The 24,408-nt window shown below is 43.0% G+C and overlaps 1 protein-coding gene across 5 annotated transcripts in view; it reads right to left on the reverse strand.

The window, feature by feature from the left end:
* LOC310889888 (metalloprotease TIKI1-like) overlaps positions 1 to 24,408 on the reverse strand; it is a 75,111-nt gene that overhangs the window by 18,310 nt on the left and 32,393 nt on the right. For 4 of the 5 annotated variants that reach the window (XR_014576874.1, XM_083818114.1, XM_083818113.1 and 1 more), the window contains exons 3-4: positions 8,342 to 8,488; positions 6,003 to 6,177 (exon numbers count right to left, since the gene is read on the reverse strand). Coding sequence is in view for 4 of the 5 variants with exons in the window: in XM_083818114.1 (XP_083674240.1) it covers positions 6,003 to 6,177; positions 8,342 to 8,488 (322 nt within the window). In the remaining variant the exon portion in view is untranslated. The remainder of the gene's footprint in view (positions 1 to 6,002; positions 6,178 to 8,341; positions 8,489 to 24,408) is intronic. The other variant, XM_083818112.1, reaches the window with a different exon arrangement.

Genomic DNA, 24,408 nt, shown 5'->3' on the forward strand with positions numbered 1-24,408 from the left:
AGCTTAGATCCCTCTATACTGCTTATTCATGAGCTGGCAGTTCTGGAGTTTCTCAGCTGTTCAAAGAAGTAGGAGAGACTAGAGGAATTTAAACTCAGCTCCTAGAGACTCTGGATTCACCTGAGGCCTTACCTAACAAAAATTCTGTCTTATGCCACTAAGTATGCTTCCACCTGCATAATAATAAAAAAAGAATTAAAAAAAAAAAAAAAAGCTATTTTTTCCTCTTATTCTTTAGCCTCTTAAACAGGAGCCACATTCATCCTGGAATAAAAGTGACCATGTAGAAAGTCCATCTAGAGTTGAGCATGATCAGAAATATCAAGGGAAACAAAGAATGCGTCTATTGGTACCGCAGGAGTAAAATGTAGACTATATAAAACGTGCTGAAAGGGGCAGGAGACCTGGCAACAAAGGACATGGAAATGGCCAAGGTATTCAGTACATAACTGCCTTCTTTACTGGTAAAACCAGCCTTCAGGAATCTCAGGTTCCTGTGACCAGAGGGGAAGCTCTACGCAAGGAAGGCTGAACCTTGGGGAAGGATGGTCTGGTTAAGATACACTCATACAAACTGGGCATGCACAAGTCCTCACAGGATGCATATGCAGGAACTGAGGAAGCTTGCCAACGTTACTGCAAGGTCAATCTTGATTGGTTTTAAAAGGCTGCAAAAATTGGTGAAGGTCCCTGGAAGAATGCAAATGTCACTCCTATCTTCAAGAAGGGCAAGAAGGAGGATCTGGGGAACTACACACTGGTAAAACCTCACATCTCTTCCTGAGGCAGGTGACGGAGCACATCATTCTGCAAAACATTTCCAAATGCATTAAGGACAAACAGCTGATTGGGAATAGTCAGCATGGATGGTGGTATCTTGGTTCATGAAGTTCAGCAAACCAAGTCCTGCACCTGGGAAAGAACAGCTTTAGGCACCAGGATAGGCTGGAAAACAGCCGGCTGAAGGCCAGCTTGGCAGAAAAGGACCTGGGGTCCTAGTGGACATCAAACTGACCTTGAGCCAGCAATGTGCCCTTTGTGGCAAAGGCCAATGGCCTCCTGAGATGCATTAGGAGTAGTGATACGACCAGCTTGAGGGAGGTGATCCCTCCTTGCTCCTCAGCACTAATGAGACACATCTAGGTCCTGGGTCCTGGGTCCAGTTTTAGACTCCCTAGTACAAGAGAGACAGGGAAAAAATGGAGCAAGTCCCGCAAAGGGCAACAAAGATGATAAATGAAAAAAGCATCCAGTGAAGAGAAGCTGAGGATACTTGGGTTGTTTAGTCTGGAGAAAAGGAGGCTGCTAAGAGGCAACCTCATTGCTCTCTCTCTACAACTTTCTGAGGAGGGGAAATGGACAGGGAGGTGCTGGTCTCTTCTCCCTTCGAACTAATGACAGAAAATGTGGGAAAAGCACAAAGCTGCACCAGGGGAGGTTCAGACTGGACTCTAGGGGAAATTTCTATACTGTGAGTGTTGCCAAACACTGTAACAGGCTTCCTAGTGAGGTAGTTTATGTCCCATGCCTGTCAGTATTCAAGAGGCATTTGCCTAATGCTCTCAATAATAATACTGCCCTGAAGTGGTCAGGCAGTAGGACTAGATGACATTTGTCCTTTTTCCTAATGTCCAACTGAACTATTCTGTTTTGTTCTGTTCTATTGTATTTTAGCATACTAGGAGAGGCTGAAAGAGCTGGAACTGTTCAGCCTGGAGAAAAGAAGGCTCACGTGGGTATTAACAATGTAAAAATACGTGATAGGAGGTTGTAAAATAGATGGAGCAGGACTTCTCTCAGTGGTGCACATGAAAGGACAAGAGGCAACAAACACAAGTTGACACACAAGAAATTTCAGTTGAGCATAAGAAAAAGCTTCTTTACTATGAGAGTGGTTAAAGACCAGAATAGCTTGCCCAGAGAGGCTGTGGAATCTCCGTCTCTGGAGATACACAGAACCTGGTCATACACAGGCAACCTACTCTGGATGACCCTGCTCTGTGCATGGGAGTTGGACCAGATGATGATGTGCCAGCCTCAGCTATTATGTGGCTCTGTGATGGTTCAGCAAGCAGGCAGCACCCTTGTAACAGACCGGTATAAGTGATAAAAATCCACAGCACAGTAGCACAATGCAGCCCTCTCTACTTTGATTTGTATCTGCTGGATAAACCAGAAACCTATACTGCTACTGACATGGCTGTCTCTGGATTAAAAAACTCCATCAGTCACTTTGGCTTAGCATTCAGATCTTGAACACTGCACGTACAGTTCTGAGAAATTAAAAATGAATACAGAAGGAAGACTGCTTGTAAAAGATTAGAGCTGGGTTTGCCCCCAAGTTCTTCCACAGGCAACAGTAAGTAGATCTAACTGGTGACTCTAAGTGCTGCTACATAGAAAGGCCTGTCCACAATTAAGACAAAATCTTTACTGAACCTAGTGGAATGTCACTGGCATTACCATCTCTCTCTTTCCATAAATTTTTGTAATTCCCTCCAACAGACTTCGTTTGGCTTGAGACTTTCCATGTTTGCACTTTGGCCAAAAGCAAAGCTTTTTGGATAGTTTCATCAGAATCTGTTATTTTTTTCCTCTATACGTTTGTGCAAGCTTAAATTACTTCTTAAAAAACTTAAAAAACAGTTCCAGAAATGAGATCTGACTGTGAAGCATTTTCAACAGAATACAGGGTGAATGTGTACGATCTGTTAAAATGTAGTAAAAGCATAAAATACACTGGATTTAACTATCAAATCTATTTCTGAGCAAATTACCACATGTAATTCTATGTAAAAAGCCAAAATCTATAGCCATGCAGCTATATTAAGACCTGAAAAGAAACACGAGTTTTTTGTGCAAAATGCATTACACATCTCTAAACCAAAACAGTCCATTTGGGAAGATGAAATAAATAATAAATCTTTTCTGCTCTTCTCCCATTTAAAATACAAATGCAAACAGTATTTTATATAACCAGAGAGTGTATTTGTAATATCACAGCCATCCACAAACCATGACCTTCTTTGGATATAATTGATGATAAAAGTGTTTTTTTTTTCAGTGATGTTTGGTTAATGGAGAATATTGAACTTTCCTTAAAAAAGTGTAGCACTATTAAAAATAAAAGGCACACTAGAAAAATCTGAAAAGAAACAACCAAAAGTCCTTTCTCCCTTCTTGCCTGGAACCCTTTGACATCCTACTACCATTTTAATGCAATCTTGTCCTGCAATTTACCAATCATTGCTGCGAGAAAGATTTTTCACTGGTGGCCAAGAGAGGAAAAGCTACAATGCAATGATGATTTAGTCCCACTTCTATAGTCTTTCTCTTTTCTCTTTTTTGCTACCTTCTGCTGCAGCTCATTGTAATGTGCCCTGTACTATCACTTTCTTGGAGCCCTTTTCCAGAAATTGAACAAGAGAATAATACTCAAGCAGTGCAAAGAACTGGGCTCAAGTTATTAGTTCATCTTCACTACTTGCTGGCATCAAAATAAATCTTGTGCAGAATCACCTATCATACAGGAATCTGGATAAGCAAAAGGCTAAATTAGCTCTCTGGAAAACAATAAAAGGCTGCACTCAAATTTGCATTGTGCTCTATGAAAACCTCAGAACTGTACAGAAATTGATCTGTTTTCTGCATTATATACTGTGATGTTACTTACCTAATTTAGGCAATTAATGCAAAACAAATAAAGAAGTCCCTATGCAAACAAACAAGGGGATAATGAAGAATTGTGCTGTTAAAAAATGGGTTCCTGCTATATATCTTTTGCTCACAAGTCTCTCTGCATATTGGTGTTTAATTCCCTAGTGCAGAAGGGGCAGGGGGAAGCTGACACTGTATTTTATGCAGAGCTATTTGGAAGAGCAGATGAGAATGGAGGCCAGACTGGTAGCAAAGCCAGAGTGTAATTAGAGGTAGTTTCAGAGTGGATCTAGAGTCCCCAGAGAAGCGAATGAACCTGTCTGGATTCAAAAGTATGATGGAAAAGTATGCGTGGTGGTTGGAAAGCAAGCCATGTGCACATAAGCCACTCATTAAGTGTGTTCGCATGGGCCCAGGGCTCTAGGCAGCACTGCAGCAGTGAAGTGCTCGGTGAATCTTAACTCTGCTTTACTGAAAGTGGCAACTGGGACAAAGAAGGGAGCAGCTGAGAAAGGGAAAATAATAGGAAGGAGTAAAGCAAAAACCCAGGAAGCCTGGGATGGTTTTTGGGGCTGTCATGATGGTAGAGAAGGATTGGCAAGAACACGGGAGAAAAGGGGAAAGGGAAAGAAGCAATGGGTGCAGACAGCCACACACCTGTCCTGCTCCTGCAGTGCTTCTGGGCTGTGGGGACAGTACTGTGCACGCTAATGACAGTGAAGGAAGTCTGGGGGACAAGAGAGAGAAGATGAGGAAATTGATTGGAAGGAAGACAAATGATAAAAAAGCACCTTGAAGATAGGTGATTTATCCAGCCCAGCTACTGGGATGCAGTGTGTGTGTGCGAGGAGGTGGAGAGGCTCTCCTCTCTCCAACTCTTGGGACAGGACCAACTCAGAGCAAGACTGGCATGCATGTCTGCCCATTTGCATCTGAGCCTGACTGCTCGTTCCTCAGTTGTGATCCAGTTACTGGAGCCCTGACATCCATGACTAGCCCTCCTCACAGAGGAATGGCTACCTGCAACTGATGCAGCTGGCATTCAGGGCAGATGTATCAGGAACTTCAGACCTGCAGGGACAAGTGTGGTCAGAACCACATCAGCTACTGGAGTACAACCAAGCCCCTGTCTTAGCTTCGAGTCCAAAATCTATACAAGCTGTACCTGCTTCACCTTACTTCCTGATAGGGAGCTGCACGTAGCAGAGTGATACAGCAAGGAGATAGCAAATCTTCATGCATGCCTGAACAGACACTATCAGCCACCCTTCATTACCTCTGCCCTCACACACAGGACCCTTATTATGTTAAGTTTGTAACCACAGCTCCCTGCTGCAAGTGAGGAGGTTGTCACAGACTTCAAATACTAATGCTTTTACACTGTTTAAGTAAATATTTTCCTTTCCTTGTCTAGATCTTCCATCCTCACTAAAGCAGTAGCCATTGAGAGCAGAAAACATCACACGGGTCCTGACAGTGCCTTCAGTTCTCCCTCTCTCACAAGGCCCACATGGTTCATGTTGGAAAGGATGCACTGCTTCTGTGGGAATTAGCACCTGCACTCATTCTCACTTTTTCTCTTCCCTGGAGCTAGAACAAAGCATGGGAGTCAAGGCAAAACAATCCTGTTTACACTCTCCACCCGCCCCTAGTCTGAACTACGGGTGTTAACCTCACTGAGTCAGATGTGCACACTAGATGTGCCTATGGATTCCTGCTGGCTGCTAAGGAGCAGATGGGGTAGTTTTTCCCTTTCTGGGAACAATGTTCTGCTCCAAAATAGGGACAGACAAAATTCCATTGTAGTTGTGGAAGTGCAGTGGAAGAGGCAGTGATCTGCAGCAGAAAGGTGAAAGTGTGCCTTGCATCTCCCCTTACATTTAGAAGGTCCCTTAGATTCACACACTTTGGAATGTTATTCTTTTGGATGTGTTCTTGAAAGGTTTGTTCAACTGCTGATGCAACCTCTTGCTACCTTTCATTTCAGTTCTGTGCTTCTGCCCTTCTACTTTGGTTGACAAGAGCATAACCATGTTTGTGTAAGAGTTTGTTCCTTTTGTGTATGCACTACAGTTGGTTCAGTATCTGTGGCTATGTGCATATGAAATAGAAGAAACAAGTCTGTAACTAATAAATATTATAATCAATGCATATGTTGTGAGCTCTTTGCATACTGCAGAAAGTTTTCCTAGTATGGTGCAATTACCAGACCACAGAACCAGGTGTTCTGTGTCCACCAAGGTGAAAGTACTGACCCTTCTCTAAACTGGGGCAACCACTTGTACAAAGCTTCTAAGGGATGTGGAAATAATGTGTTCAGGTTGAAGAGCACTTCAATCACATACCAGCTCCAAATGCAAAGAAGAAGCTCTTGTCTGGGTACTCTTCCAGCAGGTCCTTCACTCTCCTGCCCATTCGCTCATTTCGCTTGTAGATGAGCTCCTGACGGAAGTAGCTGTCTATCTCTTGGGCAGTAATACGTTCATGGGCTGGCAGTGTAGCATTAATGAAATTTGGGACCTAAGACAGAAAGAAAAAAAAGTCTTCAAAAAGGGCCACTTATTTCAGGCAGACATCATGCACAGGCTTTTTGCTCCATCACTGAATGTGGCAATTGCCTTGTCTCTCAACACACATCCAGTAGGACAAAACCCAAAGAAAGCCAAAAATGACTCAACAAACTTCTAATAATGCATAGTGCTCCATTTCTCTCAACACATCATTTCATAAGCCAGCCAGATGATTATTTTTTTTAAAGGCAAAGTCAACACATTTTTCTCAGTTTGCCACACCATAGATCCCAAATCCTGATTGCTTGGCTGAAGAAAGTAAATATTTGCCCCTGGCTATCTTTAACTACATACCTCTTCCTGAAATTGCCTTGGGTATGACATAACTATAATTATAAGTACACTCTTCTAGGAGAGTTTGACTAGTATCAGACCCTTGGGGCTGTCAAAGAATAAGTGCACACTCTGAATTAGTTAACAAAAACATCCCGAAACTTTCTGAAAAAAAGGAGAGCCAGATTTTGTCAGGAAATAAAGTTTTACCAGCTGTAGTTCTCCGGTCTTCAAGGTATTTTTTCAAATACTGAGTACATCTCCTGGGGCCCCCAGGACTGTTGTGGCTGCATACTACCCCAACCTCTTACAACTGGAGAGAATCACAGATTTGGAGTCACAGCCACCCTGCCTTCTCCCACAAGTAGCTCTGGACATTGCAGCTATAGGGACTGCTAAGAACAGGGTCTGCAAGAGACATTTGCTGGGGAGCAGAGTCACTAAGCCAGGTGCTTTCCCTTGCAAGGATGCAGCACCTGAAGAGGCTCTGGAGTGACTCATAGACTATCACCGCCTGTTGCAAAAGGGTGTTTAGCCTACAGTGGGTCAAACACAGGGTCATATACAATTCACAGATAAGTTCTCCTTAAAAATGTAAGCTGTTCAACTTGCAGGCTATTCAGCTTTGCTGTGATGGAGACTGCCCTGCGGAGGAGCCGCTTGTCTAAGTAAAGGGCACTTGCTCCCTTGGAGAGCATGTCTTGGCAAGAGCTGTTCTTTCCAAGGCCCCCAAGGCAACATCAGCTGTCTGCAGTCTGTAACACCTCAGCAGAACAGTGGTGCAGCATCTGTATGCTGTTACAGTGCTGGCCTCCTTTGAGAAGCCCTTTCAAATCTATGAATGAAACACACTGCGTAAGAGCTAAGCATTATTAACAACCAGGTTGCCAGCACTGGCAGGCTGAAGGGTGTACAGGACAGGAAGGTAACGCGCGCACAAAGCTCAGTGCCAGAGAAGCAAGGGTTAGTATGACAGTATTTCCAGCTCTGCAGCACTGCACTGTACGTATCAAAAGGCCATATGAAAACTGTTACTCAGCAGGGAAAGCCCAGTTACCAACACACGCTTGTTCAGCGCTGCGAGGCTAGAGCCTCATTTTCATTGAAGTGCACAAATTGCCAGGCAGTACCTCACACACAAGAATAAAGAGTGGCCTGATGTCTCAGTCTGAGGTTAGCTATCTAACAGCCCAAACAGGCCAAATTGGTCCCTGCTGGGCATTTTCTTGTGGTTTAAAGATCAGAGCATTGCATTCCACTGTGCTGCTTGGGAAACCGCCTCCATAAACGAAGTCTGTGAGGCCTCTGAGGTTTTCTTTTCCTTGACATTCAGTCTAAATCTATCTTTTTCTTTGTTTCACTCCATTTCTCTTCTTTGCGCCTTACCTACAGTGCAGGATCATACTGATAGGAGAAATGAAAAAGCTTGCAACTTGCCCAGCCTTACACAAGTGTCAAAGTCAAGAGAGCATTTCTCTATCACTGTTTGCACAAAAGAGCCTGCTTCTACCCTCTGTTGGCACTACGTTCGCTCCTACCCAAGTTAGCGCAATTCCACAGGATCCTTAAGAAAACAAAGGATTAACTCATAGAGCTTTGATGCTAAAGCAAACACAGCATTCGTCCAAAAGGGAAAGCCAGGTGCGCCTTCACTGATTGTGTGCAGTAAGACGGCGGTGAGCTAGCGCAGACTCCTGGAAGAGCAGGCACAGGAAAAAGACAGGCTAGCTGTCTTTGGCCCCTGCCTGCAAAGGGCCTGCCTGAGGAGAGACAAGCGTGAGACAGGGGTTAGCGCTACCGGGACGTGTGCGTAGCACAAGGGCTGCGGTGGCAAGACTCACTTGAGAAGTGTCATGGTTGAAGATGATGGAGCTGAGGTCCCCACAGTTGTAATGCTTGATAAGGTCTTCTGTCGTATAGGGGATCTGGAAACTGCCTGCTCGGAGGCTCTCCTGCTGCAAGAGAGTCTGATTCAAAGCAAAGATCACCTGGGGGAGGGGAGAAGGAGGAAAAGACAGAGTTCCTTGTGAGTTCTCGACTCGCTCCTCGAGGAGGTCACAAACACGCAACCGCCCTCTGAGGACTCTCTGAAGCTGCTCCCACTCCGAGTACCCTAATCCACGTTTCACCAACCCAGGCCTCCTCCAGGTCTGCAGCTATTTACTTGCCATGTCCCACAGACCTGAATATAGGAAATTAACTCGCAACACGCAACGCTGAGTAGCTTTGCCTGTGATGTCATTCATACAAAAGAGGGGTTTTTTTATTTAAACAGTCTTTTGAAAGACAGGCATTCTTGCTCCACTAGACAGCAGTCTACCAGTCATCGTAGAGGCCTAGGCCTGACAGGCTCCGATCCCCACACCTCAAATAAGCATGGCTTCCCTTGTTCACCCCTTCTTCCTCATCCACATGGAAGATTTCACCCTGTTGTTTCCTGCTTCATGCTCCCCTGGCTCCCCCAGTTATTCCCAGCACAAATCCTTTCCAGGAGCTGCCTGGGGAGGCCAAGTGGCTGGCAGGGCCCCAGGCTGCTACCTTCCCCAAGGACAGGGCGGCCCCTGACGTACGCTCCAACCTCCGCAGCATTTACCTTGGAAAATAAATGCTCCCACAGTCTCTCTTCCTAAAGCTGTGCATCTACTAGAATAACCACCAGAGTAGTGGCTGAGCAGATCCTACCCCTAGGGGAGATCAGCAGAGATCCTGTACCGGTTTTTTTGTGTCAGTGTTGCTTGGTGGTGGCCTCAGGGCCTGAGCCAGAGATCTGCCACCCCACTGGCTTCTGGCACAGGCATCCCCACAGATGACCTCTATTTGAAAGGCACAAGAAAGCAAAAAGTTCTCCTATAATTTACTGGCTGAGTATTCTTTATTTCTAAAGAAAGTAAGCTGAGGGATGTCTGCTGATGTCTTCAAACACATTTCAGAATTACTCTTAGGAGAGCTTATTTTCCAAGCTCTGTTTCCAAGATGGCACTGTGCAGGTTGACAAGGTCTCTGTGGATTTAACTCCTGGACACCAACAAAAGCATTCTGAAACTAGAGGTATTTGTCAATAACATGAAACTCACACATGAGTCTTCATGTACTCAGGTTGTGTGAACCAAGTCTTGGTTTCCCAGGACAGGACAGATATAGGAGCAAACAGGCATAATTTGCCCTTCCCCAGGACAACAATCCAGAAAAGTGCACAGAGCTTGAAATCATGCTGTCTCCACTACAATGCCCACCTGGATCCAAACCACTGTTTATGTAACTGAATATGAGAACACAAAATTTATCTTTAGTTCTGGAATGGTGTTCATGAATAGCAACACTCACTCCCATCTCGTGTGTTTAAAAGGGGCAAGAAGCCACACTGCACCTGATTAAAAGAATAGCTCCAGGTGGACACTCAGGAAACTTATATCAAACTAACCACTCAGGAAAGTTACATCAGACTAACTGAGGAGATCTGACAAAGGATGTTTGCTTCATTTGGAAGTAAACTAAACAAAAACAAATTGAAACCACTTTATTTCTGCACAAAAGTTTGCATGGAGGCTGGGGTTTATTGCATTCTGAAGCCATTGTTTTCCATTTGTTTGGCTTCACTTCCCACACGTTATGGACGTTAATGACCAGATGAGATTCACTGAGACAGAAGCCAAATCCGTGCTGAAAATGTGAGGTTTCTACAGCCAGGACTGCTAGGTTATGCCAGGAAAAGCTCATATGTACAACCAGTGCAGCCAAAAATATTTCCATGGGTATGGCTGATTTTGTAGGTTATTTGGACTACCATAGCAGGATTCACTGGGACAATGTACCACTAAAACAATATGGTCCTTACTAAATGCTGCAGCCTTTGAAACAATGACCAGATTGACCCTGCCCACGGAGCAGCAAGATCTGCGAGGGGTTCCTGAGCTGGTCAGGTGGCTCTGCCTCGATGCAGAGTATGCACATCGCAAAGGCTTTGCAATCTTTACAGTTCGATTTTTATCCAAACACAAACCAACTGAGGGTAGCCATCTTCTGTGGAGAAAACACCAGCCTTCTGGATGAGACATGAAAACAAATCAAACCTTCCAGTGCTCTCACAGCCTGCACTCCTGCTGTCGCTTTATCTGGGCTGGCTCTATGTTTGCAGGCTACTCTTTGCTCCACACACACATTTTTCCTCCAGCCTTGCAGCATGTTTCAGGGGAAACAGACTCAGTCTCTCCCACAAACTGGCTCACCCACCTGGCCTGGACTGTAGCAACCAGGCTGAACCACACAGGCATCTTCCTCTCCTCATGCCCACATACCAGCAGCAAAAAACTAGCACACAGTAAACTGTGAACTGCTACATAAACCTGCCTTAAGGGCACAGTTTAAAACTGAAATGACTACCTGCAGTTACGAAGAGTTACCGCACATGTTTACACAGGAAAAGCAACAACCCACTCCTTTCGTATTTCCAGACATACTGCTGGCATGACACAAAGAAGTCATGGCAAGGCAGCTTTGGCAGCTGTCTGGACTATGGTAAGGGTGTCTCCTTCTGGTGTGCAGATGCAAGAGTTGGTACTGGACACACGGAGAAATCTCAAGATGGTGGCAGCTGAAGGATGTGTCTGCCCAGCTGGGGAAGTACCAAAGACTTTTCATAATGAGGTGGTTCATGTTTCACCTCCAAGAACAAAGTGTCCCAAGCTTACTCCCTGAGATTTGTACACACTGTCCTGATCACAATTGCCTCTGGACATAACAGGTTGCCCTGGACTGCTCAGCTCTGTCATCTGGCTATTGTGGTGCCGTGTGGGCTGTTTTTCCTTGGCATGGAGGAGTACAGAGGGCTGTTCCCTGCCAGGTCAGGGGACAGGGAAATATATTGGCAGGCTGTTCCCTGCCAGGTCAGTGAAATGTATTGCTCATGGGCTTCCCCATGAGCAACGTATTTCCCAATTTGGTTCTTGTCCTGCATCCTATCACTGTGTGTAGCAGCTGAGAGTAAAACCACACAAGAACCACCTGAAGCCCACCTGGGAGGTGACTTTCACATGGAGGTGTGTGAAGGACAGGGGTGGTCTTAGCTCCCTTGCTGACAGCAGCAGGAGCACACAAAGTCCCTCAGCACCATTCTCAACTACGTTTCAAGCACTTGGAGCTCAAAAAGTCAAGGAATGACAAATGGGCAGGAATCAAAGGAGCATCAATTGCCTTCCAAGTCTTCCCCAATGAGTTATAGTAACTCATGTCAGCAGGCATTTCAAAGCTGAAGGTAGGAGATGCTGTTGCCAAAATACTCTCCACATCAGCTGGTTTGAATTGGATGGTGGCATCTGCTGGAGGGTGACCATGGCACACCCACTGAACAACTACACAGGATTACAGCTTGGCATCAGTGTGTGTAGAGCCTGTCAAGGAACATGATATCTTCTCCTTATTTCTGTATCACTTGCACCTTCCTGGGAGAAGGGTAAATCCCGGGTAGAAAGAAAAGGGACGTGTGGGGGTAGAGAGGGAGGAGCTTTTAGCAGCACCAGGTGTTGCTTAAAGCTGTGCCCCGGTGTGAAGGTTATCTTTGGTAAACAGCAATGGATAAACGCTGTCAGGATCTCAAAAGAAAGAAGACCCCTGAACCTTCTGTTCTTAAATGATTTAATTTGCTGAGGTGGGTCTCGCTCAGATGTCGATAACTCTTATCTGTCATTATTTCTAAAAGAAAACATTAGACTAGGTACAAAGTGGTATTTAAGAAGACCACAGTCATCAAACTTTGGGGATTCGATCCTAGTCTTGTTTACCAGATGTGAAAAGCTGGGAGAGAGTTGACAGAGCACAAGATGGAGAATCAGGAATCAGATCGGCAGCGGATCTGCAACTGCTGTATTTGCTTGGCACAAATAGCACTTGCCTTCCCAGATCCCCTCTTAGTCCTGAAGTGCTTTCATTTCTAATCAGTCCAAGAAGTTAAGAAGAGAACAGAAAAAGAAGGAAAGGTTGAAGAAAAGTTTTCCATTTTGCCCAGAAATCAAACCCAAGAACTCGTACTAATCTGAATTCCTCAAACAAATGTTACACAAACTCTGTGTCTACCTTCTGGGTGTCTTTTGCATTGCACTGTGCTTTATTAATTCCAAAATCTTTCCTGTTTTGGAATCCACAGAAATCACCCTACATTTGTCCTCCCTGCAAGACTACTCTTCCTTACTTCACACCTCCCCCGCCCCAGCAACTCTACCCTACCCCGCTCCATTAAGTGTATTCATACTAGCATCAAAGCATCTCCTGAAAAGATGTATTTGGAGAACAAAAGTAACAAGTTTATTATAAAGGGATTTTTTTCCTCCCACCTCCCATTTCCACTGTGATCTCTCTGTCTTCCCCGAGCCCTTTCCCTTTTTGTACTGTGGAAAAAATCGATTAAGCTCTCTGGTATACATATTGCTGCAAGCCTCATTCTGCTCTTGGAGATTTCTTCAGCTGTCAGGAGACACTTGTCCCCTTTGCTAGCATTGTTGGAGTGGCCTGCTAGGCTAAGGGGGTGGAGAAAAGGGGGTTAGAGCCCGGCAGATGCCTTTTTTGTCAAAGACAAAAGACCCCCTGCCATCCTCTCCACTTTTCAGCACTTTCATCCACACTGGATCAAAGTGCTGTTCTGCATATGAAAGGAACCTGGCATTATGCGCCTCAAATTAGCCTATCGCCATCCCGCTAGCCTCCAAGTCTTGCCAACAAAAGCACTCACATCTGTTCCATCATTTGCCTCATCCTCTGTTTTTTTTTTTTCTTTCCCCTCTCTCCTCTCAGTTTTTGAGGGCCATTCAGCCCCTTGAATTATAGTCTGGGGGAGCATCTTCCTTGCCCTGCGATCACTCAGCCAGACAATTTGCTTTTAATTGTCTTAAGGAATCACAGTCTGCTTTTGGGCCCTTCCTAGAGACTAACGGCACCCATTACAGCTTCCATTCAGTTCTCTTCCATTCTAGTTCTTTCCTTCTTCCTCCTCCTTCTCAAAAATGTGTTTCTATCCTTGCTCTTCACCTGGAGGAGACCATTGCTTCTCTGGGCCAATGAACCCTAGTGCCCCAAATCAAAGCAAGCCTCAAATCAAAGGCATCATGGCTATGAAAGTCAATAATCCTCCTTTGTCATGGTAATGGTCCAGCAGGCTGAGTGCTGAGAAGAAAGTGGGATTCCTTGCTCCAGTGTGACACAGCTCCTTAGATGTCTGGTGCCCATGCCTCAGCTGCCTTTGAGGCAGAAAGATGGGACTGGCCTCAGACTCTGAAAACCTGAACCCACCTGTCGTGAGGAACCCTGCAAACACCAGCCTGCACATGCAGGCAGAAGTCTGATTTTGGCAGGGGCTGAGAATACCAACGGGAGATTTAATCCACTGCCTGCAACCTTCAGAGGCACCTAAGTCACTTTCAGGGCTATTGCACCAGACGAGATGCTCTCGGTCACCCCTGCAACCACCTTTTGCAAAGAACAGATAAAAAGATGTATCTTCCAAAATCAGGACCATTTTTCTGAGAAAAATTGGATTCAGGTGTCTAGAAAAGACAAGTGATCTGAGGGCTCACCTGGAGGACAAGAGACGAGCAGTTCAAATCATGAAAACACAAGGACACAGAAACTACCCTAGAGGTTACCTACGAGCTTCAAGGTTCCCATGGTCTTGTTTTTATGTATGCAGTTTGTTCTCAGAAGACAGTACAAGTTCTGGGAGCGCCTCTTCCCTAACATCATCATCCAAGGCACTTAGATGATGCTTTGTTTGCCTCAGGTCAGACAATGTAGATGGTGGTAGAGATAACGGCATCAAAGAATTTGGTCTTTGGTCTGCTGACAACAAATTCACCCTGGCCACTCCAGGTGCCTGAATCTTGCTCTATCTCTTTTCAGAACTGAACAAAAAGAAGTTCTGAACATTTTTGATTGTTAATCTGAGTATCTAAATCTCTGATAACAATATTTTTGACTGTTATATCTGAGATTTATGGCAATACACAAACCAACCATTCTCCAACTAGAAGCTCGAAAATCAAGGGTCTTCCAAAAATTTATCAGGCACTGCTGAAGCAGTGAATGAATTTATCCTCCTTCTGATGCAGGAAAATGGTGGATGATGCTGAATCAGGGGAATGCTGTTTACAGTGCTGCTGGAAGAAATGCAACTCTGGACAGTAACAGGCTGCACTGATATACCTTCTGTCTGAGCAATTTACATGGATTTAGAGGCTTTTATGTTTCCACTGACAGTGGGAGAAATAAACGCCCCGTTATGTGCTGAATGTGGAATGAGACCAGCAGTGGAATAGATCATTGCCATTTTGCAGGTCAGCTTGCAGTTCACATGGACGCTTCCATGACCTTGCTGGGACTTGCTTCTTTCTTTCTGTAGAGCTAAAAATGTGTCTGTGAGCCCACAGAGTCTGGCTGCTGCTTCTCCTCCCTGAGAGCTCTGCATCCAGGTGCTCATTAGGATTCCTCCTCGTGCTGCAGGAATGCCTCAGGCTTTCATGAAGTTCATCCAGTTCATTCCAGAAAATCTTCACTCTGTGCTAGAAATGACCTGATGGTCATTTGCATGTTCTAGAGAAGCATTAAACTTTTCTTATTATTATTATTGCCATCTTTGTAAAGGATTTTGTAAACATTAGCAAAGATTTTTTTTAAACCTTCACAAACCAAACCTTCATCAAATACATTTTTTAGCACATCCATTGGAACTAGAGACCATGCCTTTGTATAATTTTCACATTTCTACAGTCCTGTGCCACAATTCAAAGCAAAAAATGGATTTTCCATAATTTACACTTTGAATTCCTGCCTGTCTCCTGTCCAGCACTTCTTCAGTTAGCAATGCCTAGCCTGTTTTGTGTTAGTATTGCCATATATCTCCTAAACTCAGGTTAACATCAGTCTTGGGAACAATTAAAAAAATGAAGACGACTTGCTTGCAATTCAGATTTCTCTCAGAGTGCCTCCACTTTCCAATTCACAGGACACCAGTCACCAGTATGCTAGTAGAAAGTGTTTCTTTCTTTCACAGTAACCAATGTGCTGCCCTCTTTCCAGTTTACTTTTTTTTTTTTGTCCTGATCTAAATCATGAGACAGAATTTCCTACCCTAGGTGAAACAAATCTCCCAAAGCAAACAGTCAAAACAGAAAATGCTAAGATGATGTTGAATTTGAGGCTACAGGTTCTTCTTATAGGGAAAAAAAATCAGTAAAATAGTGTAACTAAACTCAACAAAATCCTGGCAGACCTAGGATATTTGCAAAAGAGGATACACGGGCTTTCACAAAGGTAAGCTACAGGTCAGGCACTGTTTTTACTTTCATTTCTGCAGAGTCTAATCCATAACTGGCTTCTGCTGATGCTACAGTACTAACCATCACAGAAAAAATGTTACTTTTAAATAAGTTTACAGAAAAGTTCCCTTAGAAAGGAAACAATTTGGATTTCCAAACTGCAGCCATTACTGTAGCTACCACTCTAAGTAGTGAGTCAGTAGCATCGCTAAAGCCTAACCTATGCCCATAGCTTTAAGGGATGCATTTATTGTACTTTTTATCATCCTAAAACACAATTAATGTAATTTAATAAACGTGATGATTGAGATTTGGCCTCTAGTCTTCTTCCACTCAATCACAGTTGTTTTTTGGAGTGCTGCTAGAGGAAAGAAAAAAGTCTTAGAGGTCCCCTTCTGAATGGATTATTTTATCACTTTTTCTGTCTAGCACAGGTTTAGGACTAAACTTGAAAACCATCTGAAAGCTTGCTAGAGCAGTTGCATGTCTCAGAAATGCAGCATACTGAAGTTTTAAACAACTATCACCATTTCTGTATACTTCTTCTAGTGGTAAAAATGGAATAATTCAGAAAATAAACTTTACATTGGGCTGAGTTCTTCTCCTTGCTTCTGTAAAACAGATGTACGTTCCTTGCATAATTCATGTACGCATGAGCAAATCAAGACCATAAAGCTAACAGAGTAAACAACCTACCCTTACAATGTGAGGAACAAGCCTAGACAGTTATCATATGCCTTCCAGTAACCACGCAACAAGATACTTTGGATATTCTTGAAGTTCTGCCAGCTGGGAAAAGCATGTTCCACATAAAACACTCAGCATTGATAAAATATTTTTCCACTCAACAGTACAATTACATTTGGGGACTCTGGCTGCTGTTCCAAACAGAGTTAGGACTTCGAACCAGTGTTTATGGCAAAAGCAACTCAGAGCACCTCTAAGAGAAGCTTCTGGCTTCCAAATGGAGCACAACAGAGCAAGATGACCTTTTCAAGGTGCATAGGTAAAATAGCCGGTTTATATTAGTGGTAGACTTGCCAAGAAAAAATACAAACAAGAACTGCTGAAATGGTCCCTAGCTGTTTTCAGGCTGATCAGAGACTGAAAGATCTCAGTGCAGAAGCTTTCCAAGAGGAACTGCTGACAAAAATTCTACACGGTAAAATACATGCCTAAAACTATGCTCTTCATAGTAATTGTGCACTCAGTCCCATGGTAATATTAGTGTATTCCAAGGTAGATTTGGAATTTAAAAGCCACCAGCTGTGCTGTGCTGCCTCCTTGAGTGGATCTTCTTGGAATGAGGCAGCCGACTCCACTGCCAGGCAGCAAGTACTTAGATCTTATTGGCTGTCCACATCAGTACCTGACCAGTGGTCCTACTTTAGTCAACACACCAAGCTCACACTGTGAAAAAATCTGAAATTTTCTGATTTTCAGACCCATGAAAACTCACCTGCTGTCAGTGCAATCAGGGAACAGCTAGGCATTCAGCACTTCTGAAAGACACTTCTTATTGTTAAAATAAAAATAAAAAAAAATAATTTTTAAAAGTATCTGGTTTAGTATTTTTTCTTGTCTTACAGTTTTATTATTGAAAGGGATTACTATATGCCAGCAACTGTGGTGTGGTTGACACACTGGAGGAAAGGGATGCCATCCAAAGGGATCTTGACAGGCTTGAGAGATGAGCCCATGAGAACCTCATGAAGTTCAACAAGGCCAAGTGCAAGGTCCTGCATGTGAGCTGATGCAATCCTAAGCACAAATACAGGCTGGGTGGAGAACGGGTTGAGAACAGCCCTGAGCAGAAGAACTTGGCAGCATTAGCTGATGAGAAACTCATCATGAGCCAGCAATGTGTGCTTGAAGCCCAGAAAGGCAACCATATCCTTGGCAGCATCAACAGAAGCACGACTAGCAGGTCAAGGAAGGTGATTGTCCCCCTCTACTCTGCTCTCATGACACCCCAGCTGGAGCACTGCGTTCCACTCTGGGGCCCCCAGCACAAGAAGGACATGGATGTGTTAGAACGAGTCCAGAGGAGGGCCCCGAGGATGATCAAAGGGCTGGAGCACCTCTCCTACAAGGACAGGCTGAGGGAGTTGGGGTTGTTCAGCCTGGAGAAGAGAAGGCTCCGGGTAGACCTTACAGTGGCCTTCCAGTACCTAAGGGAAGTCTAATGGAAAGCTGGGGAGGGACTCTTCGGAAAGTGTAGTGATAGGACAAGGAGTATTGAATTTAAGAATCAATTACGAGGGTAGATTTAGATTAGACATTAGGAAGAAATTTTTTATTATGAGGGTGAGGAGACACTGGAAGAGGTCACCCAAAGAAGCTGTGGATGTCCCATTCCTGGATGTGTCCAAGGCTAGGACAGATGGGGCTTTGGGCAACCTGGTCTGGTGGGAGGTGTCCCTGCCCATGACAGGGGGGTTCGAATTAGATGATCTTTAAGGTCCCTTCCTACTGAATCCATTCTGTGGTTCTATGATTCTAAGAACAAGGTTGCCTATATTACTTCTAAGAGACCACTTAATTTCAACTGATTTGCAAGAAATCTCAGAGATTAGGTAAACTGTTGCTCCTCAACTATGGAAGATTTTTAACCTGTGGACTTCTGTGCCAGTTTCAATGCATCCAAAGCCAGAAGAAAGCATACTTATTTCCCCTGTTAGTCCTGTTAGATGATTTATCTGCTGTATAACAGGACTTTATTATTTCCCTTCCCCCACTAAATACATCTTATACAAGTGTATTATCTTACTAAAAAGTAATTGCAGTCCACTAACTTACGAAGTCAGAACAATGTTAGCTCAAATTAGATTGCCATAGCTTTTTAATAGGCATGTACCAACACTGTCACTTGGAATGGCTGGAACAAAAAGCATCACAGACAAATTATCTGGAGATTTTGTCAAGCATGAAAACCATAGAGTATCTATGAACTCATACCCTTCAAAATAACTGAACAGAGATTTCTTAATCAGCTCAATGAAAAGGGTAGACAGCAATCCCTTCAATGAGCTAGCCCAGTCTTTTCACCCTTTTGAGGCCTGCATAGTCAAATTGTTTTGCTAAAGGCTATGGCAGTTCACCTTCCCTTCAGCAGTTCCAGCACATGGTCAAACACACTCACTGTCAGGGTTAAGTGTCCCAGATAAACATTTGCTCAAGGATCCATGAGAAGAGGAGAGGTATCTGCCCATCATTTTCACACAGACATCAAAATGACAAAAGTCTGTTAAGATTAAAATGAACTACGAGAAGGAGGATGGCTTTAGGGTGTGATGAAACATGATGGAAAAAACATGAACAAAGAGCAGCCATATTTATCTCATGGGCATATTGAACTTTGGCTTTGGAGAAGAACACTTTAATAGTTATCCTGAACTAGGAAGGGCAATGTTTTCACTGAAGCTACGCGTAAAAGCTACAGTGCAACCAATAGTAAATCAACAATTGCTCCATGCGTAGAAAAATGCAAAAATACATTAGCTTAAGATCTCTAACTTTCAATACCAAAGCAAAAATTTCCAATGCACTGAGAATTGTGCAAAGCTCAGAGGACATATTCCCACCATAAAGCTCCTAGAGGGTTTTTTTGTTTGTTTGTTTGTTGAATATTCATATGAAAGGATTAAAATGATACTCTAAGCTAACGTACAATGAAAATAAAGTTGGCATTGAGAAACTTGTGTCAAAATCCAACAAATGGAAGAAAAATTATCTTATAATTCATGAACTAGAAATTCCTCCCTTTATCACCTTGGAAAAAAATGCTGTCCTGGTATTTCTGATTAGCTTCACCTTTAGCCTTTCTAACTAGAAACAATTCTTGAAATGAAGTTGTCTCCTTAGAATAGGACTTCTGATATTCTTGCATCTGATATTTGATGTATGATTCTCAAGTAGTGACAGAAGCAACACTCTTTTACCAAAGTCATTAATAACAAAGTGACATTAAGGGGGACTGCACTGGACTAGCTCAATGGCAGATCAACCCAGCATTTCTCAGAGACAAAAGATACCAGTATCCTACAATGCACAATGCTCAGTTATGTTGGTGTGTTTTGCTGCTGCACCTTATCAGGACTCTATTTCCAAACTGGTGCTCACTCACCCTTCAAAGCATCCCTAGTCTCAGACCTCCACATCCTTTCCAGTAGTTACAGTTTTCCCAGGAGCAAGACAAGGAACTCAATGAAGACAGAGAAAAGTCAATTTTTCATTTTCCCAAATTCTTCCAGATTCAGCAGCATTTCAGCTTGGAAGAAAGTCCACAAGAGCCCTGTTGATGTAAGAGTCTTCATAGACATTGTCCTACAGACACTCATCCAAAAACACTCAGACAACATCAGGCACGAGTTGCTGTCAGTGAGGCCAGATTTTGGGCTCTGCACCATTCATGATTAAATACAACTAAATACAAACCTAGCAGGACAACAGAGACTCTGTTCAAAGCATGTTGTACTTATTAATTTAGTAAATATGTTTTAGCGTTGAAAAATAAATCCATATCAAACAAACATTTTGTTAGTGGACCTTACACAGAAGAACACCTGTTTGTCAGAGATATATAAAAAAAAAAAAAAGACAAAAAAAAAGACTGAAATCACCATCCCTCTGAACAGCATTTCAAAGTCTGTATACATCCAAAAAACCTGCAATGAGGTCAAACTTCCAGGATCCACTGAGCAATTTGGAATCAATGCAAGAAAGAAATTTAAGATTCCCAAGAAGTTTCAGAAGCCCTTGGAAGTTTTGCACATCAACCACATTGGGATCTGTGTGAGCCCAGTGAAGATCTGTGAACTACTATGGGTACACAGATGAAGTATGGGTAAAATGCTGCTAAAAGCTAAGTAGGTGAACCTGGGTTTCACTTTTAATCTACCCAGAAATAGCCAGCTAATTATTCATCAGCCCTTCACTTTTCCCTACTAATACATTACCAACGTATGTGAAGGAATCTAACTAGTTTCACAGTTAGCTCCGTAATTCAAAATTATGCAGCAAACTCAAGTAACTAATCCTTCCTCTCAGTTTTTAAGAACTGGTTTTGTTTGGATATATTAGTTACAATGATGATTTTTCATACCTTGATAAGGTCTGCAGGGCACAAGGAGGAAGAGTTCTGTTGCAAATTTAGATATAATGCATGTTTATTCATCCTTTGTAACAAATGCTATAAAGTGTCTCTAAAATAGACTGTTTCAGAATCTACTTCTTCATAAAAATATCTTTGCTAAAACAAACTTGAAAAGCAGAAAAATGAGTCCATGTTTTAATTAGAAGTGAAATTGCTCAAAATAAAGACAGAAAAAAATTCAAAACAAAAAACAAAAGTTGAACTATACTCAGCAGCTCAGTAAAATTTTACAGTCAATGCCGATGTATAAAGGTGTCCATCTGAACAAGACAAATTTAGGTTCTTACTGCTAATTTTCCAGGTGCAACTCAATGCCCAGAATACCAGACTTGTTTATCAATTATGTTGCTAGATGTAACCTTCCAGAAAGTATATTCTCTTTGAATTGCGCTGTACACACACAAAAAAAAAAAAGGCATCCACAGATCAGTACTAAACAAGCCCTCTGGATTTTAATGCAAATTCCTGAAAAAAAAAAAAAAAGTTTCAAACTGGAAAATACGTCAGTACTCTGTGACTGAATCTGCCACCACTGCTCAAAACATCAGTCGTAACCAGCCACAATCTTCCAGCTGAGCAGTGCTGCAAATTACGTATATCACTCCTGCTAGTGTCTCGCTTCATTGCTTGTACTCTCCTTCCTTCACTCAGAAGTAGGATTTCACAATATACCTGCACATTGACCTGGTTCTGACACATTGTCTGAAGCCCGTCATCCTACAGTGCATCCTACAGAACTCTACATAAATCCCCCTTCCTTACCACTTCAAGCCCCCTTTTCCAGAATTAGTCTCCCCCCTTTGCTGGTTTGTGTGTGACCTGCTGGCATGACTGCCCAAATAAGCCCCAGTTACTGAAATTGCCATTGATGGGCTGAAGACCTGACCAGCTCAGCCAGCACTCAGTTCAACTCTCCCCATTTTTGCTGCTCCAAAGGTGAGAAGAGTAGGGTTCATTCCTGACTGTCATGTGCTTGACTTCATATGCTAAATGCTGTCACATTTGCTTCTTATAATCAAGCTGTTCAGACCTTCCAGACTCAATGGTAATAGGTGGTCCATGTTTCAGTATCAATTTCAAATGAGTTGCAATGGGGATGTGTCAGATTCTTTTACCATGACAGCACTGATGCTTTGCCAGATGACAAGAAGCATTGAGGAAGGAAGCACTTCCACACCCGACCTTAAACAGTGAGAGTGAGATCCAAGGAAGACAACTGACTCCCTTGGTATGTCCTCTGTCTGGTCAGCATCAGTGCTTAGCACCAAACTCAGAACCCTGATCCCTTGCAGCTTTTACTGCAACCCATTGTACAGTTCCTTCCAGGAGGAGGAAATTCTTGGAGACCTTTCAGATGTAGGAGACAGCAGTGCTATCAGACAAGTATCCAGCTTGTCTAATGTGCACGCCAGGGAACTGTGAGTTTACAAATGTAAAAATAGCAGCACTACTGGTTCAGAGGTGCGAATCTGAGTCACCAAGCCCACAGCTAGTATGTCCGATTGTGTATAGGCTTCCAAACATTTGAAACCAAGTAAAACAAAACCTGAAGGCTGTACAGCCTGGCAAAGTATTCCCTCATTCCTTGTCCTTGGCTATGGACACGGGCAAGTCATCCACACTTTGGGACACTGGACCTCTCCCAGGTTCTCTAATTGCAAGAAAGATAATCAAATAAATGCAAACCCAAATCATGGTAACTGCCTTCTGAGTCTATCTATACCCAGTCTTTGCTGGGGCTATATCACTCCTCTGTAGAGACTTTAAAAACATTATCAGCACATTTATTTTAGATTCAGGCAGGAAGAGACAGACAATTTTATTTATGGTCCAGTTAATCCAGTCCCAAGTGTTCAGTTTATTTGGAGGCCATCAAAGTTTTGTCAGCACAATCTTTTATCTTGAATGACCCCATGTTACTCAAAAGCCACTGGGTCAACCCTAAGCAGACATTGTGTCAAGGATGTATTGGTGCAGTTTGGTGTTTGTTCAACTTGTGGTCAGACAGACCAGTCATCCAAGGACATTCAATGATGGTCCATGAAAAGCCTGCATGTTTTAAAAGCCATCGTCTAAAAACAGATCCAAGCAATCAGAAAGTAAAAATAATTAATGCTTTAAGGCCAGCATGACTTTCCTCTGCTCTGATGGAATCCTTGCAAAAGCACTGCACAAGACGTCCAGCGTTTTACACCAGCAGAAAGAGTTAATTCAAGTTCAATTTAAAATAGTTGAAAAATGTGCTGACATGGTTGACCTTTTGTTATTTTTGAGAATGTTTTTTAATTCAAATAGTCTGTTTGACGATTTCCTAGGGCATCTTTTTATCTTGTTAAAAGTTATTACTACACTTACCTTCTCTAGTTTTCTTGAAACTTACCTGCTATTCATGAATTTTCAAATATGCTGGCTACCAGTCCACGATATTCTGTGCTAGTTCCTTTAAAAGCCTTTGCTGTGCATCATCAGGTTCTGTTGGTTTTGAAATATTTAGTTTAACCATCACCTGCTCACCTTCCCCCCATCAATAAGTTCTGCTGGTTAAACCTATATTTATTTCCTTATTGTCCTTAACTGTTTTATTTTTTAACTAAAATATTTGTTTGCTTCAGCCTGTCCACCATCCTCAGATATTCCAAAGCTGTTCTTTTGTGAGCTTCTCTTTTTACTTTTTTTTCCTACCTCCACAATCAGTCTTTAATGTTTTTTTCTTCCCCTTCTACAAAATGGGGCAATGAGTATTTCTGCATCACAAAGGACTTCACACCTGTGCAGACCTGCTGGTGGAGGGTTCTCAAAAATCTGGTCACCAGAAGATCAATTTTAAAACACTTTTTGCTTCTGCCCACTCTATTTTCTTATCACAGCCATTAGACTGCATAGCTTTATCTACCCTTGAAGGAAATTCTGCATTTAACAAGTCAAGTAAAAAGTACTGGATATAAATAAGCACAAATACATACAATTTCTTTCATTTGGTAGAAAACACGAAGCATCAGCTTCAGCAGTATCTGTTTTGGCTGGACCATGAGAAGTCTTCTCTGAGACTCTTCCATAGTTACACGTGGCAGCTAGACACCTGCAGGCTCCTCAGAGCTTGTGGTGGCAGGGGCTGAGCGGGAGAAGGAGAAGGGAAGTTCCGTGCATACTTCTGTAAAGTTTTTTGGTAATTTGGTAAATTCCTGACTGCTGACACAAGATAACACCTCTGCTTTTGTCATGAGGGTCTTCCTCCTCAGTCCCTTTCTCTTTAAAAGCCCCTTGATGGAGAATTGGATGTCTTTCAAAGGTGCTGGCAAGCACTACAGCCAATGCATGAAAGAAGGCTTTGCAGTAAGCACATACTCTACAGCAGAAAAATAAAACAAAAACCACCGGACAGCAAACAGCTCAAAAGACTACTATCAAGTTCCCCTTTCACACACAGCGACTGGACGGATGCACCAGGTCAGAT

The sequence above is a fragment of the Anser anser genome (assembly GCF_964211835.1).
Source record: "Anser anser genome assembly, chromosome: Z".
Lineage (NCBI taxonomy): Eukaryota > Metazoa > Chordata > Aves > Anseriformes > Anatidae > Anser > Anser anser.